This window comes from Sabethes cyaneus, chromosome 1 (assembly GCF_943734655.1).
Source record: "Sabethes cyaneus chromosome 1, idSabCyanKW18_F2, whole genome shotgun sequence".
Taxonomy (NCBI): domain Eukaryota; kingdom Metazoa; phylum Arthropoda; class Insecta; order Diptera; family Culicidae; genus Sabethes; species Sabethes cyaneus.
In genome coordinates this window covers 23656727-23678653 of record NC_071353.1, presented here as the reverse complement: position 1 = coordinate 23678653, position 21927 = coordinate 23656727, and the positions used below count along the sequence as shown (strand labels likewise).

The window sequence follows — 21927 nt, the reverse complement described above, 5'->3', positions numbered from 1 at the left end:
GCGATGTTAATTTTCATCTCGCCAACCACCACACGACCCCATAAAATCACTGTTTCCACTCAACTATAATTTTGACCGTTTTGTCATCTGAACAGCCTGTAATATCAGTGCTAAACCGCTCCTAATAGCACGATTCCTCGAAAAAATAAAAATGCGAAATGTCTCCCTTGAGATTGGCAATCTTTGCGAGTGCGAAAACTCTCGAACCTAGGGCAATTCCTTGCCCCAACCACGCACCTCAGCGCGAAAAAAAATACAACGCTACTGTGTACCGTGAATTCGCGGTCCGCTCCGAGTGGGACGGCAGTTAAAATTAGACTGGGAAACGTGTAAACAGATGCGTATCGCCCATCGGAGAACACAAACACGTATACATACCCATTTTATTATTATTGACTGGAAATTTATTGATAAATAAATGCTAGCCGTATAAATACATGCACTCAGGGCCAGTGGCACACAACTGCGGTCACCGGCCGCAGCACTGTCTGATTTTCACCCGGGCAGCCATCACAGGTTGTGCTGCCGGGACCGGTACCGGACGCAACGTGATGTGTTGTTCACGGGGTGGGTCACGGAGAACGACGGCGGCCACTTTGCTTTGCGGAGCTCGATGCTTAATTGCGCGCACAGGTGGGTGCCGATTGTGTGGGAGATAAAATTGGCGAAACAGTGATTTTCACACTCCTCCTCCAGCAGCGAGGGAGGAGGGAAGGTGCGGTTGGAGTTTTTCGGGGTAGACCGTTCTTGATGAGCTAATGGGGCAGGATCCCGTGCAGCAAACAGGAAAGTGTTGGGCTCGATTTTGATCTGTTTTTTTTGTAATGTTGAGAACCAGTACCAAGATTACTAACCTTAAACGTTGATATTTTATTCGGTGAGTGAATGAGTACGGCATATTTCTAGTAATAAACTGTGCACGAAACACCAAAATATATTATAGTTTTCCGCTAAGATGTTTTTAGCAATAAGTGAACGTGAAAGGTAGCGAGCGGGAATATATTTCGATTGTTATTTTTCATTGACAGCTCCGTTGGTCGATGAGGATGTTTATTTTCTGTCCACTATGCAGTTTTTATACAAACAATTTCCGAAATATTTTTTGAAACGATGGTTCTACAATTGATGGAGGGACGGTAGGGGAAGGTAATGAAATTTTTTTGGGGAAGGAAGGGAAAGAGTGGAAAGAAAGGGGGGGGGGGGGGGGGGGGGTTAATAGGTAGCTACGCTTAACAAGTTGATGTTGTGACTCCTACTTTTTGTCCATTGGCTGGAAGATGCATTGGTCCAACCAAGCTATAATCAGAGATGTAAACCGGACTAGAACCCACAACACCCGCCAGGGCGTGTGACTCGCTAGTACCCGTGTACCTTTGAACCATAGAGGCGCTGGACAAAAGGAGACTGCACCCTTCTTATTGGGGGGTTTTTGGGTTATTTTTAGACACACAAATTGTGCCTCTTCCTCCGTCAACTGTAGAAACCACCGACCGAGAAGTTTTAGTCTAACTTGTTTTTACTTTCAGGACGACGACACTATGCAGGCCGTTACGACTTGTATGCAAGTTACTGCGTGTGACGTTGTTCGTCCGTAAGCGTGTTAGTCCGCGATTCTCAGCGCGGGTTTTCGGAGAAAGGCTCCGTTCCTATGAAATTGACCAAACTCGTGTTTTAGTCTTTGACCTTGAAAACATCGTTTCAAAAAATATTAATATTAATGCCTGACCGCATTTCAAGGTTCAAGGTTTTTTTTCACAATCCACAAGGCAGCCATTTCGGCCCGTTGGTTTTTATTATTTATTTTAGCTACGTCAACATGATTAATTCGACTCATAGAGTTGACCTACGAGGAACTTTGACTTTACATACATGCGGAAAACTGCCCTTCCTTCTAGTCTGTCAAGCGAAATTTTCTTTCGCACTTTATTGTGTCTTTCCGGACCCACAGGTTTCCCTGCCAGGGGATTTTGTCGAGGCGATACAATAGAATTTTCCGGACGAGGTTTGCCTAATTCTTGCTCATTTCTATAGAGTATATCAGATTCTTGTAATGAGTTTCTCTTTTTAATATCTTCTTTTTAATATCGTACATATCTGAGTCCTGGCACACTGAATGCGGTGTTACCCCAGATAAAGATAAAAAAGTTTGTTGCTAGTCATTATAAATGACACTTCAATACATTGCAATTTTTTAGAATGAAACGCAGCTATAAAAATCCAAGTCTGTCATCAGCTCAAACCTGTACAACTACTTATGTATATCAGGGGCGGACTGGCCCACCGGGCAACCGGGCAAATGCCCGGTGGGCCCCAGTAAAAATTTCGTTGTTACACAAAATGAGATTTTCCAAAATTTCTATTTCAATACTTTTTCTATGACTCACGAATGTTCGATTGCTAGGGCCCCATGATTCATGAAATCAACCGATTTGATTATTGAAAATTCAGCTTCAAATGGGACTGTTGGGGCCCCGAACTTTAAACCAAAATATCTCTTTCGATTAAACTTTTTCTATGACTCACGAATGTTCGATTGGTGGAGCCCCATGATTTATAAAATCAACCGATTTGATGATTGAAAATTCAGCTTCAAATGAGACTGTTGGGGCCCCGAACTTTAAACCAAAATTTCTCTTTCAATTAAACTTTTTCTATGACTAACGAATGTTCGATTGCTGGGGCCCCATGATTTATAAAATCAACCGATTTGATGATTGAAAATTCAGCTTCAAATGGGACTGTTGGGGCCCCGAACTTTAAACCAAAATTTCTCTTTCAATTAAACTTTTTCTATGACTCACGAATGTTCGATTGCAGGGGCCCCATGATTTATAAAATCAACCGATTTAGTGATTGAAAATTCAGCTTCAAATGAGACTGTTGGGGCCCCGAACTTTAAACCAAAATTTCTCTTTCAATTAAACTTTTTCTACGACTCACGAATGTTCGATTGCTGGGGCCCCATGATTTATAAAATCAACCGATTTGATGATTGAAAATTCAGCTTCAAATGAGACTGTTGGGGCCCCGAACTTTAAACCAAAATTTCTCTTTCAATTAAACTTTTTCTATGACTCACGAATGTTCGATTGCTGGGGCCCCATGATTTATAAAATCAACCGATTTGATGATTGAAAATTCAGCTTCAAATGAGACTGTTGGGGCCCCGAACTTTAAACCAAAATTTCTCTTTCAATTAAACTTTTTCTATGACTCACGAATGTTCGATTGCTGGGGCCCCATGATTTATAAAATCAACCGATTTGATGATTGAAAATTCAGCTTCAAATGAGACTGTTGGGGCCCCGAACTTTAAACCAAAATTTCTCTTTCAATTAAACTTTTTCTATGACTAACGAATGTTCGATTGCTGCGGCCCCATGATTTATAAAATCAACCGATTTGATGATTGAAAATTCAGCTTCAAATGGGACTGTTGGGGCCCCGAACTTTAAACCAAAATTTCTCTTTCAATTAAACTTTTTCTATGACTCACGAATGTTCGATTGCAGGGGCCCCATGATTTATAAAATCAACCGATTTAGTGATTGAAAATTCAGCTTCAAATGAGACTGTTGGGGCCCCGAACTTTAAACCAAAATTTCTCTTTCAATTAAACTTTTTCTACGACTCACGAATGTTCGATTGCAGGGGCCCCATGATTTATAAAATCAACCGATTTAGTGATTGAAAATTCAGCTTCAAATGAGACTGTTGGGGCCCCGAACTTTAAACCAAAATTTCTCTTTCAATTAAACTTTTTCTACGACTCACGAATGTTCGATTGCTGGGGCCCCAAGATTTATAAAATCAACCGATTTGATGATTGAAAATTCAGCTTCAAATGAGACTGTTGGGGTCCCGAACTTTAAACCAAAATTTCTCTTTCAATTAAACTTTTGCTACGACTCACGAATGTTCAATTGATTGGTTCATGAAATCATTTAAGTTGAGCTGTTGGGGTCCAAGCTCCGAAAATATTACCAGCTTCAATTCTGAGTATTTAAAAGTAGAATTAGTATTTCATCCGCAGTTATTTGACTACTTATAAATATTGAACTGTCGGCTTAAGCTCCATACTCAGTTTACTTCAGTGGTGACGGTCCGTTATCGATCCTGCGCCGAATTAATTATGGTCCTCCAGTACTCAATCCTGGGCTACCTTTCTTCAAACCCCTCGAACACCAGCTGAACGTGCATCATCCTCGATAGCGCACATCTATCAGTGCGATGTCTACTCCGAAGTCTACGGCCTCTTCTTGATTCTATGCTTAAAATAATTTTGGTTACTCTTTCGTCGGGCATTCTAGACACGTAACCAGCCCAGCGCAGACTGTCACACTGTACTATCTTCATTATAACAGCATATTTACATTCTTAATACAGCTCGTGGTTCATGCGTCTGCGCTACACGCCATTTTGGATTTTGCAATATTACGCTAAATCTCGAAGCATTCGTCGATCAGCTTCTTTTAGCGTCCATGATTCATGTCCGTAAAGGGCCACCGAAAGGATTAGTGTTCTCTAGAGCGTCAGTTTATGCGAGTTTGCAAGCTACGGGACTTCAGCTACAAAATGTAATGCCTGCGTAAAGGCCAATTTGCAGCTGCAATTAGTCGTTTTATTTTGCGACTTACATCGTTGTCACATGTCACGAGCATACCAAAATATGTTCAGTTCCTCTTCGACACCAACACCATTTGGATTTCCTCGCCATGTACTTCGTTTTGGCGGTGTTAATGGTAAGTGCCAACTTCTCAATAAATTACCTAAAGGCTTCTTTCGCTGCTCTACTTTTGATTTCGGTGATATCGACGTCATCCGCAAAATCAAAAAGCACGTGAGGTCTCATCTGCTATTCTGACTCATAATTATCCAGCGTCATCCATTACTGATCCAGCGTCACACGAATCAACGTAACTAGTTCTGTGGGAAAACTATGTCCTAGCGTTAACTGTCACAGCTCATTTCGTTTGACTGAATCATATGCCGCCTTGAAATCCAAAAAATATGATGAGTCTGCAAGTTGTGTTCCCGGAACTCGTCAGTTACTAGACGCAGGGTAAATATCTGATCTATCGTGAAGCGACCTTCATGAAAACCAGCTTGATACTCGCTGACGAAGAACTCAGCTAACGGACTCAGTCTAAAACACAAGATAGGGAGAGCAACTTATAGGCAAAATTGAGCAACGTAATGCCTTGATAGTTTTTACTCTCAAGTCGATATCCGTTTCTAAAATTATGGGAAATGAGGCCAATCAACCACTCCTCCGATATTTATTTTTTTCCATATTCTGTTCTTGACAATGAGGCGGCGAATCGTTTCGTACAGCTGTTCGCTCCCCGCTTTTAGAAGTTCAGCCAGGATACCATCGTTTACAGCAACCTTAGCGTTTTTCAGCTCACTGATTGCTCTTTTGACCTCCTCCTGTGTTGATGGCTCCACAGTTTGGCCGTCGCTCAAAATTCTTATCCTGTACCTGCTGCTCTTCGTGTTTACTTCTCTATTCAACAGCGTCTGGAAATACTCTTCCACCTGGCTGCTACCGTCGTTTTGTCAGTAAGCAGGTTGCCAGCACTATCAATGCACATCACAGGCATGGCAAAATTCTTGCACCTGACCTTTTTGTAGAAACTCCGTGTGTCGTTGCTGACGAACCTCTCATCTAGAGTGGCGAGCACGTGCTCTTCGTACTGGCGTTTTAGACGGTGAGTTCTTTTTTCCGCAGCTCTACCAGGACGAACTAACAAGATTCGCGCAGAGTCTAGGGCATTCCTCACATTGGAATCGTGTGAAGAAATTCTACAGAGGATTCGCGCAGAATACCTTGCTTATAGAAGCAGGATTCTTATAGGAGAATTCAAGAGTTTAATCCCAGGGATAGCTATAACTCGGCACGGGAATCGTTTGCACTATGAACTGTTCTGTTCTGACGTGTAGACGCAGTAAGCTACTCATATATATTGAACTATTGACATCATATTATTTATCACGCAAATCAAATCAAATGTTCACGCTGCGGCAGATCCTCCAAAAAGTCCATGAATAGAGAATTCAACGGACAATTATTTCATAGATTTCAAAGTTGCGTATGATACCATCGGCCGTAAAATCATGGCCATTCTAACCTCGCAGGGAACTTTATCAACGTGGTGGTCCCTCATGTGGGCTGTTCAACATGCCGTTACAGGATGTTATGAAAGGAGCTACACACAGGCACAATCTTCAGCAAATCTAGTTAGTTCGTCTGCTTTACCAATGAAATGGATATTGTCGATAGAACAGCATCTGTGGTGGAGGCTGAACAAACTAAAACTCAAAGTAGCGAAGATTGGGCTGAAGAAAAATGCGTCCAAACTAAGGTACCGTGAACCTCTAATATGACGCACACGCTAAAAGCTGGTAACTCGGTCCTAATAACGACTGAGTTTGTTTTGTTTCGAGCATCGATCCGCTATGCTGCCCGTTCTCCCGATACTCGACACTTGACAGTGCCTGAGTCGAGTCGAGTTGCACGACATGACTTATAGAGCCCATATTCAATCGATTTACTGTCCTTGTAACGCTGATGTCTTTTGAGTAGATGTCGTTTTTTGTGTGTTAATTTACTATCATGAGAATATTGCAAACTGGGGCCCCTAAACTCAAAGGCCCGGTGGGCCCTTTGGCTCCCAGTCCGCCCCTGATGTATATAATCTGGAATTAAATTTTGATTCACACTGAATAAAGCCATCTTTTCAACAGTGATCGTACAAAACCATTTTATTTATTAATGGTCGTATCAAGCAACTTCATTCGTCTATGATCTTACCGATTCATAACTTTTCATTAAACAATGGTCGTATCGAAGATACACTTCATTCAGCAATAATCGTACTGAATCATTTTACTAATTGCTGGTCGTAGCGATCCGTAATAATCTATAGTCGTACTGAACCATATATTTCACCGAATCATTTTACATATATAAGTGGTACACCAAACCATTTGATTCATCTATGGTCGTACCGAACCATATATTTAATTTAACAATGATTCTGTAACCATCGGTTACAATAGGTTAATTAGCTTCGCCAAATAATTTGCTTCTTCTATTAGGTAGAAATTCCTAACTTAAATTCCATAAGTTCGCTCCTGAGTCAGCTGTCTACTATCCCTCCACGTCTGTCGCTCTGCGTCCGAGATGGAGGGAAACAACAAGCGAACAAGCGGCAAAGCTTTCTCTATCATATTCATACTGACCTGAGCCAGCATTTGACTGAGTGTCTGAGAAGTTTGTCGCTTTGCGCCACACACACACACACACACACACACACACACACACACACACACACACACACACACACACACACACACACACACACACACACACACACACACACACACACACACACACACACACACACACACACACACACACACACACACACACACACACACACACACACACACACACACACACACACACACACACACACACACACACACACACACACACACACACACACACACACACACACACACACACGGGAGAGCTCCCTCTGGCATAGCAAAACGGTGCAAGCTGTCTACTCTGAGTGAGTGATATCCGTTCAAGTTTGTCGCTTTGCGTCTAGGACGGAAGGGTCACTCACGTGGGAAAGCTTGCTGGAAAATCTGTTTGTAAAAGGGTTGAGAGGTCAACTGGGTGAGTGGTATCCCTTCACGTCTGTCGCTCAGCGGCTAGGACGGAGGGGTCACTCACGGGGGGAAAGGCTTTCTCTAACACAAACACGGTCAATCTCAGATGTATCGGTAGTATTCCTCCACGTCAGACGCTTAGCGGCTGGGACGGAAGAGTCACCCATACATGATCGCCCAAAGATGCTCTGAAACATGCGATCAAGGAATTCCATACCACACGGTGTCGACCAGAATAATTGTTGCCAGGACAAAAGATCGGTGAAAATCGGACAATTAGAAGGGATTCCGATTTTCAACAGAATAAGGTTTTAAAAGGGCTCAGGTCCGAAGATAAGACTCACTTTGTTGTGAAGGCACAACGGAATAGAGGTGCGCGTTGACTACAAATATTTGAAAAGTTTTTTATATTTTTTATTTTTATTTAAAGTTTTCTATGGTGTAAAATTATTGTCGTTTAATTGTGAGGGAAAGTATTAGGCAATTGTAGATTGTTAAAAGTTCATTGTGTTATTTAACACAAAAGTCAATTATAATGTTACATATAATTACATGTGCCCAACAAAAAAGGTGAACAAATAGAGACGTTCATACAATAAGATCAAAGACCACCGACAAATCGGCACCAACGTTTCCAAAGGGCCAATCTGCAAAATGTAAAAAAACCGAGTGAGGGTTTCTTTACCTATGCTAGTCCAGTAGAAAATAATCCTCTCGCGGTTTGTTTACATTTTGCAGATTGGCTCTTTTGAAAAGTTAGTGCCGAAATAATAATAGTGAAACGCTGTGTGAATAATTATACAGAAAACAAAAAGGAGCCATTAGTCTTGGCAATTATAATTATTTAGCTGGAGTAAATGGTAAAGCTGGTGGGATAAATTGGTTAATGGTTCTCGAATAGGTCCTCGAGGGGCCTTTTATTTTTGGACAATAATTCCCAGATAATTCAAGCGCCCGCCGCTTCCGATGTGAACTTTCGGAAGGACGTATTAAACCACCAAAGCTTCGTCGAAGCAGCGGATATTCTGCAAAAGCAGTGTAACCACGAACTACGCTCCCAGAGATCTAGAAACACACCAGCAAGTAGAAATCGCAAGTAGTTGAGTAGTACTGTACAGGTGAGTACTGTAGGCATAGGGAAAATAAAACATTGAATCTTCCGTAAAGTTTTTACCCAAAGTGACATTATCCGCTATTTCTACATTCTTCGTACAAGTCGAATTATCATCCTTCGCTGTTGGTTTACTCTAGAGTGTTGTATGAACTATCTGCTCACCGAGCTTATAAAAATCCGTGACCTGGCAGCCGTTTCGTATTTGGTATTTATCCCGAGTATTGATCCATTTTCCGTGGTGTCTGTCTCCGATTGGGATACGGATTGAGTAACAATTATAAAGAATCGTTTAATGCATCTATGGTCGTACCGAACCACATACTTCATTGAACAATGATCGTACCGCATAATTTAATTTGTCTATGATCGTAACGAACCATATACTTCATTCATTAATGATCGCTCCGAATCATTTTATGGTTTATTGCGCACGTTATCACTCCCGGACTCAAAACGCTAGGCCTTCCATTACACGACCGAGTTACCACCCTCGGCATGGCTTAGAAGTGCTGTCAGTGCTACCCAGTCAGCATTTAAATATGTATGGTTAGATTGCAAATAAGAGTTACGTACACAACAGCCGCTTATTTGTACCATTTTGGAGGCGATATACGCACTGAGGAATAATTTTGAGCGATTCACTTATATAGGCATTTCAATACAATAAGATCCGATTAAGCGCGACAAGCTTCATACAGCTATAGAACTTCATGCTGAAAATCGTATGTTTGTCAGTAAAGAATATTATAAACGATGGAATATCAACTTGTGCGTACTTTATTAGGCTTTATTTGCGAATCCGAATTTGTTAAGAGATATTTACGATAACTTTTGTACATTGGTATACGAGTTGGTGCTGGCTGGGCAGTGCCCTTCGTCAGACCCGTTCCCGTCTTCCGTAACAGTTCCTGCCATCGTGAATGCCCGTTCCTATTCCAGTCGTCGCGATCCTGTCCCGTATCGGTTCCTGCATATCGACCACCGTTCGTCCCGGCCGCTCCGAGATCGTAAAAGTAATATTTAATAAACAAAATAAAGTCAAGTAAGCGTCTTTTGCCTGTAATATTGCCCACACTATTGGTATACCAAATTTAGCTCTTTTGTGTTATCAAAAATATTTAATTTGTTCACTATTTGATGTTCAGTAGTTAACTTCTCATATGCTGACCAGAACCGTATGGGGTTGAAAGTTTGTCTAAGAAAGATCTCCTGAAGACCCCGTGAAATGATCCTGTAAAGCTAGTGAGTACAGTGTTGCCCCTCCACCACCAGGTGATCCGTAACAGGTCCTACCGAACCATATACTTCATTCAACAATGATTCTAGCCAATCATTTAATGCATCTATGGTCGTACCGAACCATGTATTCTTCAATGAACGTACCGAATCTTTTTACCTATCAATAGTCGTTTCGAACCATATACTACATTGAAGAATGATCGTACCGAATCATTTAATTCATCTGTGGTCGTACAGAACCAAATACTTCATTCAACAATGATTCTACCGAATCATGTAATTCATCTATGCTTGTACCGAACTATTTACTGCATTCCATAATGAATGTACCGAAACTTTTACTCATGTCCGGTGGTATCAGTTTTTAAAGCATATATATATAAATAAATACTTCGAATTCACTCATTCAAGTTCAAGCTCTATCCGGCATACAAAAGCATGACGCAACAAGAAAAATTAAGAAAAAAATTCTGCAAAACCTCCAAAAAACAAGGGAAATCATCCAATATTACGATGAAATCACCCATCACCCAAATTTCTCTGATACTGTTAGGGCAGAAACTGTTCTATCGCAGTCGATATGGTGCAACACCATTTGCCTTGCTTATTTAACTAACTGCAAACGACTCAAACCACTGTCGACGAAAGTTGAAATACCCATGAATAAAATTTTCCAATGAGGATTTCAGCGGAAATTACTGTTCTACTCCACTACGGGATCTTGGATTACTTTGCATGTGGATAGCTGGTTAGTGAAATTTGAAGCAAATAGGTCACACTTTACAACCCTGCAAGAATTTTTTTGTTAATAATATTTCGAACAGTATGCGACGTATTTCGTAAACGCCTTTGCATGCGATTAAAGAAAACGGGAAGAGGTTCGAAATGATTTTGTACTTTTTTAAATATTGAATATAACCTTTGCGACGAAACAAAAAAGCGTTGATATTGGAGCGCTTGTTTTGAAATATCACCCTATAAATGGGAATAGACCACTTAAGGGGTGAGAGCACAAACTAAGAGTATCAGTAAGATATAAAACCAGAAATGATCCGGTCCAATTTCGAACAGAAGGCAATTACAGAAGCTAGGCTGTGGGATGTAGCCAAAGTCCTGAACTTCGTTAATAACCTTTATAACGACGCTATACAGTTACAGATGCGAATGAAAATAATTCGACACCTTAAAACGCAGACGAATAATAAATTATTGGGGCAGATCCGTCGCTTTATCCGGCGGACATAAAATAAAAGATATTTAATCATCCCAAAATACGTCGTCCGCCCTGGAGAGCCGATTATCATGCAAATTATGATTATTTTATAAGCCTTTCTGCTCCTGCCATGATGAATTTTATTTTCCCTCACAAATAGTTGAAGAAAGGCACCATTTATCTTTCCTAGCACGGAGAAAAATGTCCCTACGACCGATCGCTGGATCCTTTCGCATCAATCCCACGGCTTGTGTCTGCACGGAAATTATTTCCCGAACGAGAGAACTGTAACAAAACACCTGAGAATGAATACAGAAAGAAAAACAAATCATCTTCAGTCCATTAGAGCAGGATCCGGCCAATATCCCTTACCCTCTACTCGTCCTTTTTGCTTCGATGAATAGCGTGGTTCATCATGGCATCAAGGTGCCACCGTGACCTCTGCAGGGTTCGGTCATGTCTTTACAATCTGAAAAGTATAATGCACTGCAACCAGCATAAAACCAATTCGAAAGTTGACATGAACCATATTATTCACTTACTTCGAGTGTGAATCTGTCTAACACGATTAGCAGAACCTACAGGAGAAAGCTTTTTCCCACTTCCATCGCGTTTCGGACACGTTCCGGGGCAACGAGGAAAAAATCCGCCGCATCATACTTTGAAAGTGTCAGTCATTGTTAGACGCGAAGCGACGATAAATTTATGTGATGTGTTTTGAGCGCTTTTTGAGCTGCTCTGTTTGTTTGTTTTTTGTTTGTTAACTCTAAAACGAAAGCTGCGACACCAGTCCGATACCGGGAGTACAGGGAGTACATAGTATAATGCTTTCCGATGGGTGGAAATATGATTCGCCAACAACGTTGCAAAGAATTTGTTCATTTGTTTTTTCACCTGGAATCCTACGAAATCGAGTAGTACGAAGTGAACATTCAGAAACAGTTCTTTTGATTGGAATGATACGTAATACCTAGGTGAAACGGCGCTCGCTTTTCAAACTTAACTGTGCGTACTTTTTTGACAGCAGAAGGAAATAGTAAACCTACAACGTTAATGTCTTCTAAGAATATAATTATATAGGTAAGTACGTCATTTTTCTTGGTTTAATTCTGCCCATCAGCTTACTTTTATCGGCCGAAGTATTTACGTTTGTGAGGGAATATTTATGTATTTTGTTTTCGGATATTTGTTTCGCCTAAACAATTATCAAGTAACTTAATAAAGGACTTTAACAATAATGATTCACAGATGGAATTTAATTCACTGGGCAATTTTCGATGGAAGAGTTTATTGCCCAGTGGGATAAAGGGATGGAAGGCGATTACTTAAGATTAGAGGGTATGAAAATGACTGTCGACGTTCAGCATTGTTCTACCGTGAAAAGATGTTGACTCTTTGCAGCTTTACTACGATTAGAAACAGCAAGATTTTCATCATGTTGGACCTGGAATTACATTTGAAATTAGGCTTGAAGTTGGGCTAGTTCGAATTTGAAGTTATATTTCAAATCTGACATGGATAAGAACTTAGACACGAAGTTTTACTTTAAATTAGGATTGACATTCTCGTCTTATTCTCTCACACGTTTTACCTCATGACTATTCCGTGTTTTCTGTTTTCCAGTCCCGTTTTCTCTCATTTCCTTCCATATTTCCTTTTTTCTCTGGTTTTCCTTTTTTCTGTCGCGTCATTGTTCCATTTTCCTTCATTTTCCGTCCCATTTTGTCCTATTTTCAGTTTCGTTTTTCCTAATGTCTTTCACTAGACTCTTTATTTCCTTTTCTTCTTGTTTTTCGTCTTCGTCTGTTCCGTTTTTTTTTTGGTGCCCATTTTTCCGTTTCTGTTTTCTGTCACGTTTATTTTGTTATTGGCTCCCTTTTTCCCTTGCATCTCCGATTTTCCTTTTTTCTTTTCTCGTTTTTCTTCTTTTTCTCTTTCGTTTCACCTTTTTCTTTAGACCCTTGTTGCTGTTTTTTTTCTATCTCCTTTTATATGTCGCTTTTATATCCTTTCTTTCCCGTTTTACTCGATTCCTCTATTGGTTTTACCATCTTCCTCTCACTCGTTCTTTTTCCTTTTTTCTCCACGTTATTTTCTTCTTTCTTTTGCTTTTCTCTTCTTTTTCTGCCCGTTTCTCGCTCTTTTCTTTCCTCCCATATTTTCCTCTGTTCAATTTTTCCTCTTTTCTTCTCGTTTTCAAGCCAAAACCAGGCGTTTTTTGTCATTTTCTGTACCGTGTCAACTATTTTCTTTATTTACGGTTCCGGTTTTCGTTTTTTCCGCTTTTTAACTTAAATTCTATCGCGTTCTTCATTTTTATCTGTGCTTTCTCTTATTATGTTCTGCTTTCCTCCTTTTCTGTCACGTTATGTGTTATGTGTCTTCTTATTTCTTTTCTTTTTTTTCTCTTTTATTTCTTTTTCTTTTTTCTTCCGTTCTTCACTTTTTCTGTCCAGTCTCCTAGTGTTTTGCTTTCCTTCTTTTCCCTCTTGCTTTCTTCTTTTCACTTTCTTCTCGTGTGTTCCATTTCGCTCATTTCATGAGCATAGGTGAGAGTAATTGAGTGCAGTGACCTTGTTTTGAAGAGAAATAATAATTTTGAAGCTGGTATACAAAAAATAATTCAGCTCGGTAGTATTTGTTGGGTGTTTATAAACAATAAATTTACAAGAGTTGACAAAAAAAGTTTAATTATGTTTGTTATTATGCATCTGTGGTACTGATTTTTCCATCGAATTTGTGACTTTTCTATATAAAAAGTACATGTTTTGGAAATGGAAATCAGTTTTGGACTCAGCATCTCGATAAATATATGAATTCATCTAAAATATCTCATGCTTTATGCATTACTTAAACTTGTCACGGCCAACGTGAAAAACTGTACACGCAGTTATGAAATCAGGCAGCCGGGAACTTCCCAGCATCGCACTTTCTAGCTTAGCTACTCAATAGAGCATTATCGGGTATGGCCGCGTGGAGGCGCTAGGTAGGGGCTTGAGATGGTAAAAGCTATGTTGGTCGCTTTCTTGTTTGCCTTCCCCATTTCATTGAGATTTGGTATGAAATTAGAATTGAACTTGAAAAGTTATGTGTTTCGGCTTTGCAGTGAAAACCCGAACGTTTTTGTTCAACTTCCGACGTTTCGATTTATATGAAATCTTTTTGTAGGATTAGAAAATTATCGTTGAAAACGATTTAATACACAGTGTCGGACAAAACATTAAGACCACTGCTCAAGCAAAAAAAGAAAGAGACAAAATTTTGAGAAAAATAATCCAATCCGTTGGTTTAATCCATTCATAATAATTTATTCGCATTTTTCGAAGAAATTTATAGCATCTGTAGTTAAAACAATAGTCGTTCATTGAAAAATGCGTTTTAAGCATACTTAACAGCTAAAATGACGCTACAAAAATTAAGACCGGTTTCAAAATTCATGGTAAAACTATAAAAATAAGAAAATTCATGTAACCTTTGTTACGCATCACTTCACGCACCCGGTTCGGCATGGATTCCGCCAGCTTCTGGCACGTGGTGACCGGAATGGTGTACCAACAAGCTTCGATCCTATTCCACAGTTGTTGCTCATTGTTCGACTTCTCCGTGTACACGGACCTTTTCACGATCTCCCATAGGTTTTCTATAGGGTTCAGATCCGGTGAGTGACTGCGCTGGCCACTTCATGGCGTCGACTTTGTTATCCTGGAACCACTTTTTGACGGTTTTAGCGGTGTGCTTCGGATCATTATCCTGCATAAACTGCCATTTCAGGGGCATCTCCCACTATAGAGACTATAGACTACAGTGACAACAAGGCACTCAAAATCCGCTAAATTTTGAATCAAAGCGGAGAGTTACCTTCATTTATGATGGTACTCTCCGCTATGACTTAAAATTTAGCGGATTTTGAGTGCCTTGTCGCCTCTGTATTCTATAGTCTCTGTAATCTCCCACTCGGCGTGTGGCAGCATAACATCCCTTAGGATTTGGGCGTAGAGATACTGATCCATTATCTTATCCGCCCAGTACAGGGGGCCAACCCTGTATCGGGAAAAACACACCCACACCATAATGTTCCTTCCTCCATGTTTGAATGTCTTACAGTATACAGTATATTTCACCACTACTTTTCCTTCTCCGGATCGATCCAATCGAAGTGGTGTTTCGTGAATGTTACGATACCGCATATACGGCAACACTGCCCAACATCGCAGATGACGTTTATGTTGGCTAGAGGGGAAATGAAGAGTGAAGATAAATAAAAACTCCATCGCAAAGTGTTCTGAAAAGCTAAATAGAAAGTGTTTCGAGGCAAATCATTTCAATCAGTTACCATTTTAACGTGCGAAATAGTACAGGGTTAGCGAAATAGCGCCTGATAAGTGGTAGAAGAAAGTGATCGAAGTGGTAAGAAAGCAGTTATTCAGTGAAATAATGTAATAGCAAAATGTAAACAACACCTGTTTGTACTTACCTCCAGATACAGCAACCGTTGAAATCCACCAGTAGCCCGGGATACTTACCTGTACAGAATAATTACCGTAACCAACCGCAAATCCGTTGTAAGTAGCCTAAAACAAAATGTGTAATATTGTATACTTACCAGATTGAATCCGTTCATAGTATTTACAACCGCGAAAGTAAAGTAGGGTAGCGCACCCCAAGTTGACCCTAAGCAGAAACGCACTTACCAAACCGTAAGTTGTAGTAAATATTAAGGCAAAATAAAATAAACGAAATTAGATATTAATAGGTATACTGCGATCGGCGTAGGATAGGAAGAAGGTGTAAACGATAAACAGTGAAACCACTTCTTGTAAGTCGAATGTATACATTTTCTGTATTTAATCTAACGCAAAAATACATTACAGTTTGAGCATTACCGAAAACTAATCGGTTGCTACAAAAACTGGTTCATATCCGAACAGTGAACCTCAGCTGCGCCTTCAGACGCTTCAGCGTCAGCTTTGGGACCTTTCGGGGGTTTTTATCGTCTAGTCCATGCTCCACCAGCCGCCGCTGAACTGTCCGGGACTCACGGACAAGTTCAGTTCATCCCGGACCTTTTTCGAGGTCTCAAAAGGATCTATCTTGGAGGTTCGCTTTATGGCAGAGTCGTCCTTCGCGATCTTTTTCTTTGGGCGTGCAGTCGTTTCGGATTTTTTACGGTCGTGGAGGGCATTAGACACGAAGGTTTTGGATCGTCCCAAGTACTCTGCGGTTTCGCGTCAGCTAATGCCATCCTTGGACATTTTGCGGATGATCATCCGGTGTGTTTCTGTGCAATTATGCGCGCGACGCATTTTTCGTTGACTGTCGAGAATTAAAACTTTACATACCGCCATCCGGGGCGAGATTGTGTCATATGTTTTGGTTCTTTAGCTCAGTATACAATCAATTTAGGATCTAAGTTGATTTCAAACCTGTTAATATATACTAAATTGTTCAATAAACAATTACCGTAGAAATGGTTTAGTTACAATGAAACCTAATTTTACTAGAAGTGCATGAACTTTGGCACAATCTCACCCCTTCTAGGGGGTGACATTGTGCCAAAAACATAAAGTTGAGCTAAAAACCTAAACAGTGAACATTAGCGTGTTTATAAACAATACACATAAGTATCAGTATAAAGTAGGGGGGCTCTGTAGTCGCAAGGTTACCGAGTCTGCTTTGACAAGCGAATGGTCATGGGTTCGAATCTTAGTAGAATCAGGCCATTCGATGACAAAAGTGACTTTAGCATGGGTTTATTCCCAGGCCCTTCACCACCCTTCCTTCGTGCTGAATTCTATGTTATCCCGATATGGCCTATTGACAGTGCAAAAATGAGACCCTTATAGTTCAATGCACTGGTTAGCTGTTCCAGGGATGGCTATAATTGGGGACAGCGCTGTTATGTGGAACGAGGTGGGTAAAGTAGAGAAAAAGCATTGAGGGAAGGGTACTCAAATTACACACAAGCACGCATAAAATTCAATAAGCATATCGCTCACTCAATAGCAACTATAGCCAAAATAAATGCAGTGCGGGTTATACAGCAAACACCCGGGCGATATCACAATAGATCAAACCATACTGGTCGCAGTGATGAGTCCATACAGGAAAAAAAAATCAGTATAAAGTAATTCATATGGGGCCGTCCATGAACTAAGTGGACTATTAGGGGCAAGGGGTCGGTCAAAAACAATGCATCATGCAAAAAGTATGAACGAAAATAACCCGGGGAGATCTGAAATAACTAAAAATGAGTTCGCAGTCAATGGATAGCCTTTATATAGCCAGTAGCGCTTCTAGGGTTAACAAGGGGGAGATATATAAAGGGCGTGTATCCTAAGGGGCATACCTATTTGATCATTTAATAAAAGTAACCATTACTTCGTTCGAGAACCCGCGGCCGCAGAAAATGTAGCCCATACCACCCCCTCCCCCTCCTTAAAACTGGTAGTTTATACACGGTATAATATATTCGTCTTATATTAGAGTGTTTATTCAAAGCATTTAAAATTTCCAGAGAAAAAGTAAAAACTAGTTTAAAGTATTTAGCGACCTATGATTCTGTTTGCTCCAAAATAGATGATGCAATCTAATCTCTCAAAATATTGTGCTCAATAGTAAAGAACGTGAGTGTACTGGTGTATACTGACGTATTTTTGTTGTGTATGTGAAATCCACAAATTGGGTCGATCGGCTTGGCACAATCTCACCCCCGTGAAGCTCGAAAAGTACAAAGTTTCGAAAAATATTATTTTCGTAATCAAAACTTATCCAACACATAATAACTTCTCAATACATTGTAAATGATTAGTTTATATACCTTCAAAATAGCAAGTTGATTACTTACTTACTTAATTGGCCTAACGTCTTATGACAAGACCTGCACAGTATAATTTCTCCATCTGTTTCGGTTCACGGCAACTGATCTCCAGTTCCGCGGGCACCCGCAAGTTGATGCGTTTTCTTGTTTGGGTTAGTTAATGGGGGACATTTTTTACAAGCGTTATTTCCGAGTGTTTTTGATCGCGAACTTTGAAACCCTGTTTAGACTAAATAGCAGAGGTGGACACCGCTAATCAGCTAACCGCTAACATTTTAGCTAGCGAGTAGCACGTTCGCTAAGTTTTAAAGGTGGCAACCAAAGGTATCAAAATACGTGTTTTTTGGAGTATGGAGATACGAAACAACCTTTGTGGAAACTCCACGATAATCAACTTGTTGAACATAGTTTTTTCCATAGTGTTTTAACACATTTGACATGTTTGATATTAATTTTCAGACAGTCAAATTACATACCTTTCTAGAATATAGTAACTTGCTATCGTCAATATTCGAGAAGTAAATTCAAAGTTTCTACTAAAAATCATGCAACTTTCAATAGCAATAACTCTCAAACATACAAAAACGTGCAAGACATTTATTGCCCATGTGAAAGTGCAACAAAAATACTACAAAATGCTAAACAAATTAGGCTGGCCCTGCATGACTCTCTACCGAATCAATTGTATTGAAAGTTGTTACTCGGTGGGCTTTAATATGGCGTAGTTCAAACAGTGTTATCCAGATTAAGTAAATATCTTCGGAATTAGTGAAAATGTGTAATTCAAGCAACATAGATTATTTCTAAAGATTGAGAATAAGAATTTGAAATATCATTTTCGTATGTAATCTAATTAGCTGCAATTCAAGGTGTACACGTTTCAATCAAAGTGTATGTGAAACTTCTTTATCATCGCTATCGCTGTTACTGTGCCTGTCATCTGTTACTAAACAATTGCGTGTTTTGATACCTTTGAATGAAGAATGAAGAATGAAGAATGAAGAATGAAGAATGAAGAATGAAGAATGAAGAATGAAGAATGAAGAATGAAGAATGAAGAATGAAGAATGAAGAATGAAGAATGAAGAATGAAGAATGAAGAATGAAGAATGAAGAATGAAGAATGAAGAATGAAGAATGAAGAATGAAGAATGAAGAAACAAGAACCTTTCGTAAATTTAGCATATATTTTGTCCTTTTAGTTACTCTTTCTATAATATATCTGATCAGGATTACTTGTGAAAACACCAATGTGAAGAAGTATAAACAATATTGTAAAAAACTCGTTTTCAGTTTTTGTGAGGAATTATCCTAGTTTAACTATGTAAAATATTTATATTTCTTTAGACTGGAATATCAGAAGCGACCCAAATAATTTAACTTGTTACGGTGAATTTTCATTGATTATCATTGAAACAATTCACTTATCTTTTAAAAGAATTATAAAGTCCAAGCCGTTTTAATCCAGTAGCTGTGGCATACAGTTCAATATCAATCATTACGTCGACTGTGAAAATGTTTGCTTGCATCCACTTTGTTGGAAGATATCAAGAGCCCCCGAGAAGTTGTTCGATAACCGCTTTATGTAGTTCCCAAGTGGACTTTAAATGCTTCTCGGGTTCAATAGCCATTATTAGCCCACATAACAACGCCAGCACCCTTAGTGCAAACAGCTTCATAGAGCACTGGAGTGTGAGTGTGTATATTGCTCTACCGGTGTATTCAACTACCCTCTCAGCATAATGCAAATATTGCTAAACTCAAGCATGCTGTAGGTGATCCGTGAAAGTACTACTTGGTATGCTTCATTTCCTTCACTCTCTGCCTAGTTAGCATCAGGTTCTAAGAGTATGTGGGTAAAATCGTTTTTGAGCTCTTGGGTTCTTTCTCGTCGCACGAAGTGGATATCTGTCGATTGCGAAGTGTGTTAAATAACTTCTTATGAAATCCTTGTGCCGCCAGTGCACTTGTGAAGAGGTACGATAATATCTTTTCCTCTTTTCTCCGTTCTGTTTTGCTTCAACACTCAATATGCAGCTCGAACTGAATCAACATCTTGTGGGTAATAATTTTCTTGCTTAGTTTCTCGGTACAGCCCTGGTGGTATTAAAGCTTATAAAACAATCAGAGTGCTCAATTTTAAAGAAAAAATACAGGGCAAAATTTTGCTTCGGTTCGCCTGAAGATAAAGTTTCACTTAATGGTTTTTCCCACCGAAACCTAGAATCACTTTGCCCTAGATCTGATTTACACCTGCCATTACCGGTTTCTTCGTTGCTGCATCCTGCTCTCGTTCAATCGTCCGTTTTATGTTACCTTTCACGAGGATGCCTCCAATTTCCAACCCGAAACCATGCACAGCACATAGCAGCTATACCGAATGTCAATTTAACCTTCCAGTGAGGCCATACCGTAGGCTACAACACATGCTGTGTTTCTAGTTTCTACACATCGTCTCGCATGCAGTCGGTGTAAGGGCCAGTATCGCCATCAGGACTAATGCTCCGTAACGAGATGTCTCGCCAACGGGCTGTGGTTCGATGGCCTAGTTCACCTGTAATCCACTACGACCAAACCGACTGGCTACTGGGGCGGTGGTCGGAAAAACCAGCAATCAACAGCAGGAACATCCGGCTCCTCTGCCGGAACAGATGGCTCACGGGCTGATTGGAATACAGGTGAATGTGGTTTTTGGTGCAGCTAATAATAGTCGAAGCCGTGTGTCTCCGTACGATATATGCTAAATGCTAATGAACGGAACGATTGTTTTGGTGGCTTGAATATTTTTCGTTGTTTCGTTTAGCGCAGGCATTACACCGTGTTACGTGATTTGATTTATTTATTATCATTTGATTTCAATTTATGGATATTTCTCATTTTCTAACCACAGAAACTTTTTACTTGTCGTTCTGTATAATTATTAGCATACAATATTAGTGCTACTGATGTGTAAAAGAATTTATTTAAATGATACAGATTAGTGGGAATACAGATAGAATCAGAAGAATAAAATCAAAATGTATACATCATATTTGCTGAATGCAACTTTTCAGGTAGTTTAACAAGCGTTAATTTTTGCATTTGAATCAAATTTTATATTTTGACTGAAACTCATCCTTTTTAATGATATAGAAAGCAAAAATAGATCAAAATCGTTTTTTCCACATGTTATGTCAGTGAAATCTTTTACCAGTATTATGTTTACTCTCCAGTCAGTAAACACGTCTATCTTGCTGTTCAATAGAACGGAATTTGCGCAAACTTTCTCGTGTCAATTTGTTCCGCTAATTCGCCCAATCTAATTACTCTCTTAATTAGGTTCGATTGTCGGAACACAATCGGCTCCCCAGACGAACCACATCAGCAGCGCCAGCGCCGCTGCGTCGAACTTCCAAACCCGATAAAGTACAAACATCCGCTGGGCGCTCCATTACGGTTTATTTTTATTGCTCTTTCATCGAATTCAATTCGATTACGTTCTCCGTCAGCAGGTCTAGCAATACATCTAATTTCACCTGGTAGAGATTGTTTTCCTGCTCCAAAGTTTTGATTCGCCTCTTCATCTTGAGCAGTTCGTCGATGGCAGCAGTGCCGCCTCCACCAGCAATCCCCGTCGTTGTAGTCGTCGCCTTGATCGCACTCATCCATACTCCGTCCACGAAGCACAGCTGCTTATCGACTAGGTTCAACCGAATGGTTCGGAAATCATCTAGATCCTCCTGCGGGGGCGGACAGCCAATGTTGAGACGTTGGGTTCGCGGAGGTGCAACTTTCGGTGAAAACTTTTTCGTGAAAATTGGCATCATTCACCGCTAAATTTCACTTGCGCTTTTGTGTGCAGACAGTGGAAAATAGACTTCT

The 21927-nt window shown here is 40.1% G+C and overlaps 1 protein-coding gene across 1 annotated transcript; it reads right to left on the bottom strand.

The window, feature by feature from the left end:
• Nucleotides 1-21509: 21509 nt before the first annotated feature.
• LOC128741145 (protein chibby homolog 1) lies at nucleotides 21510-21869 on the bottom strand. The gene has a single exon (XM_053836749.1). It carries the CDS (start codon nucleotides 21867-21869, stop codon nucleotides 21510-21512), a length of 360 nt encoding a protein of 119 aa, XP_053692724.1.
• Between the last annotated feature and the right edge of the window lie 58 nt (nucleotides 21870-21927).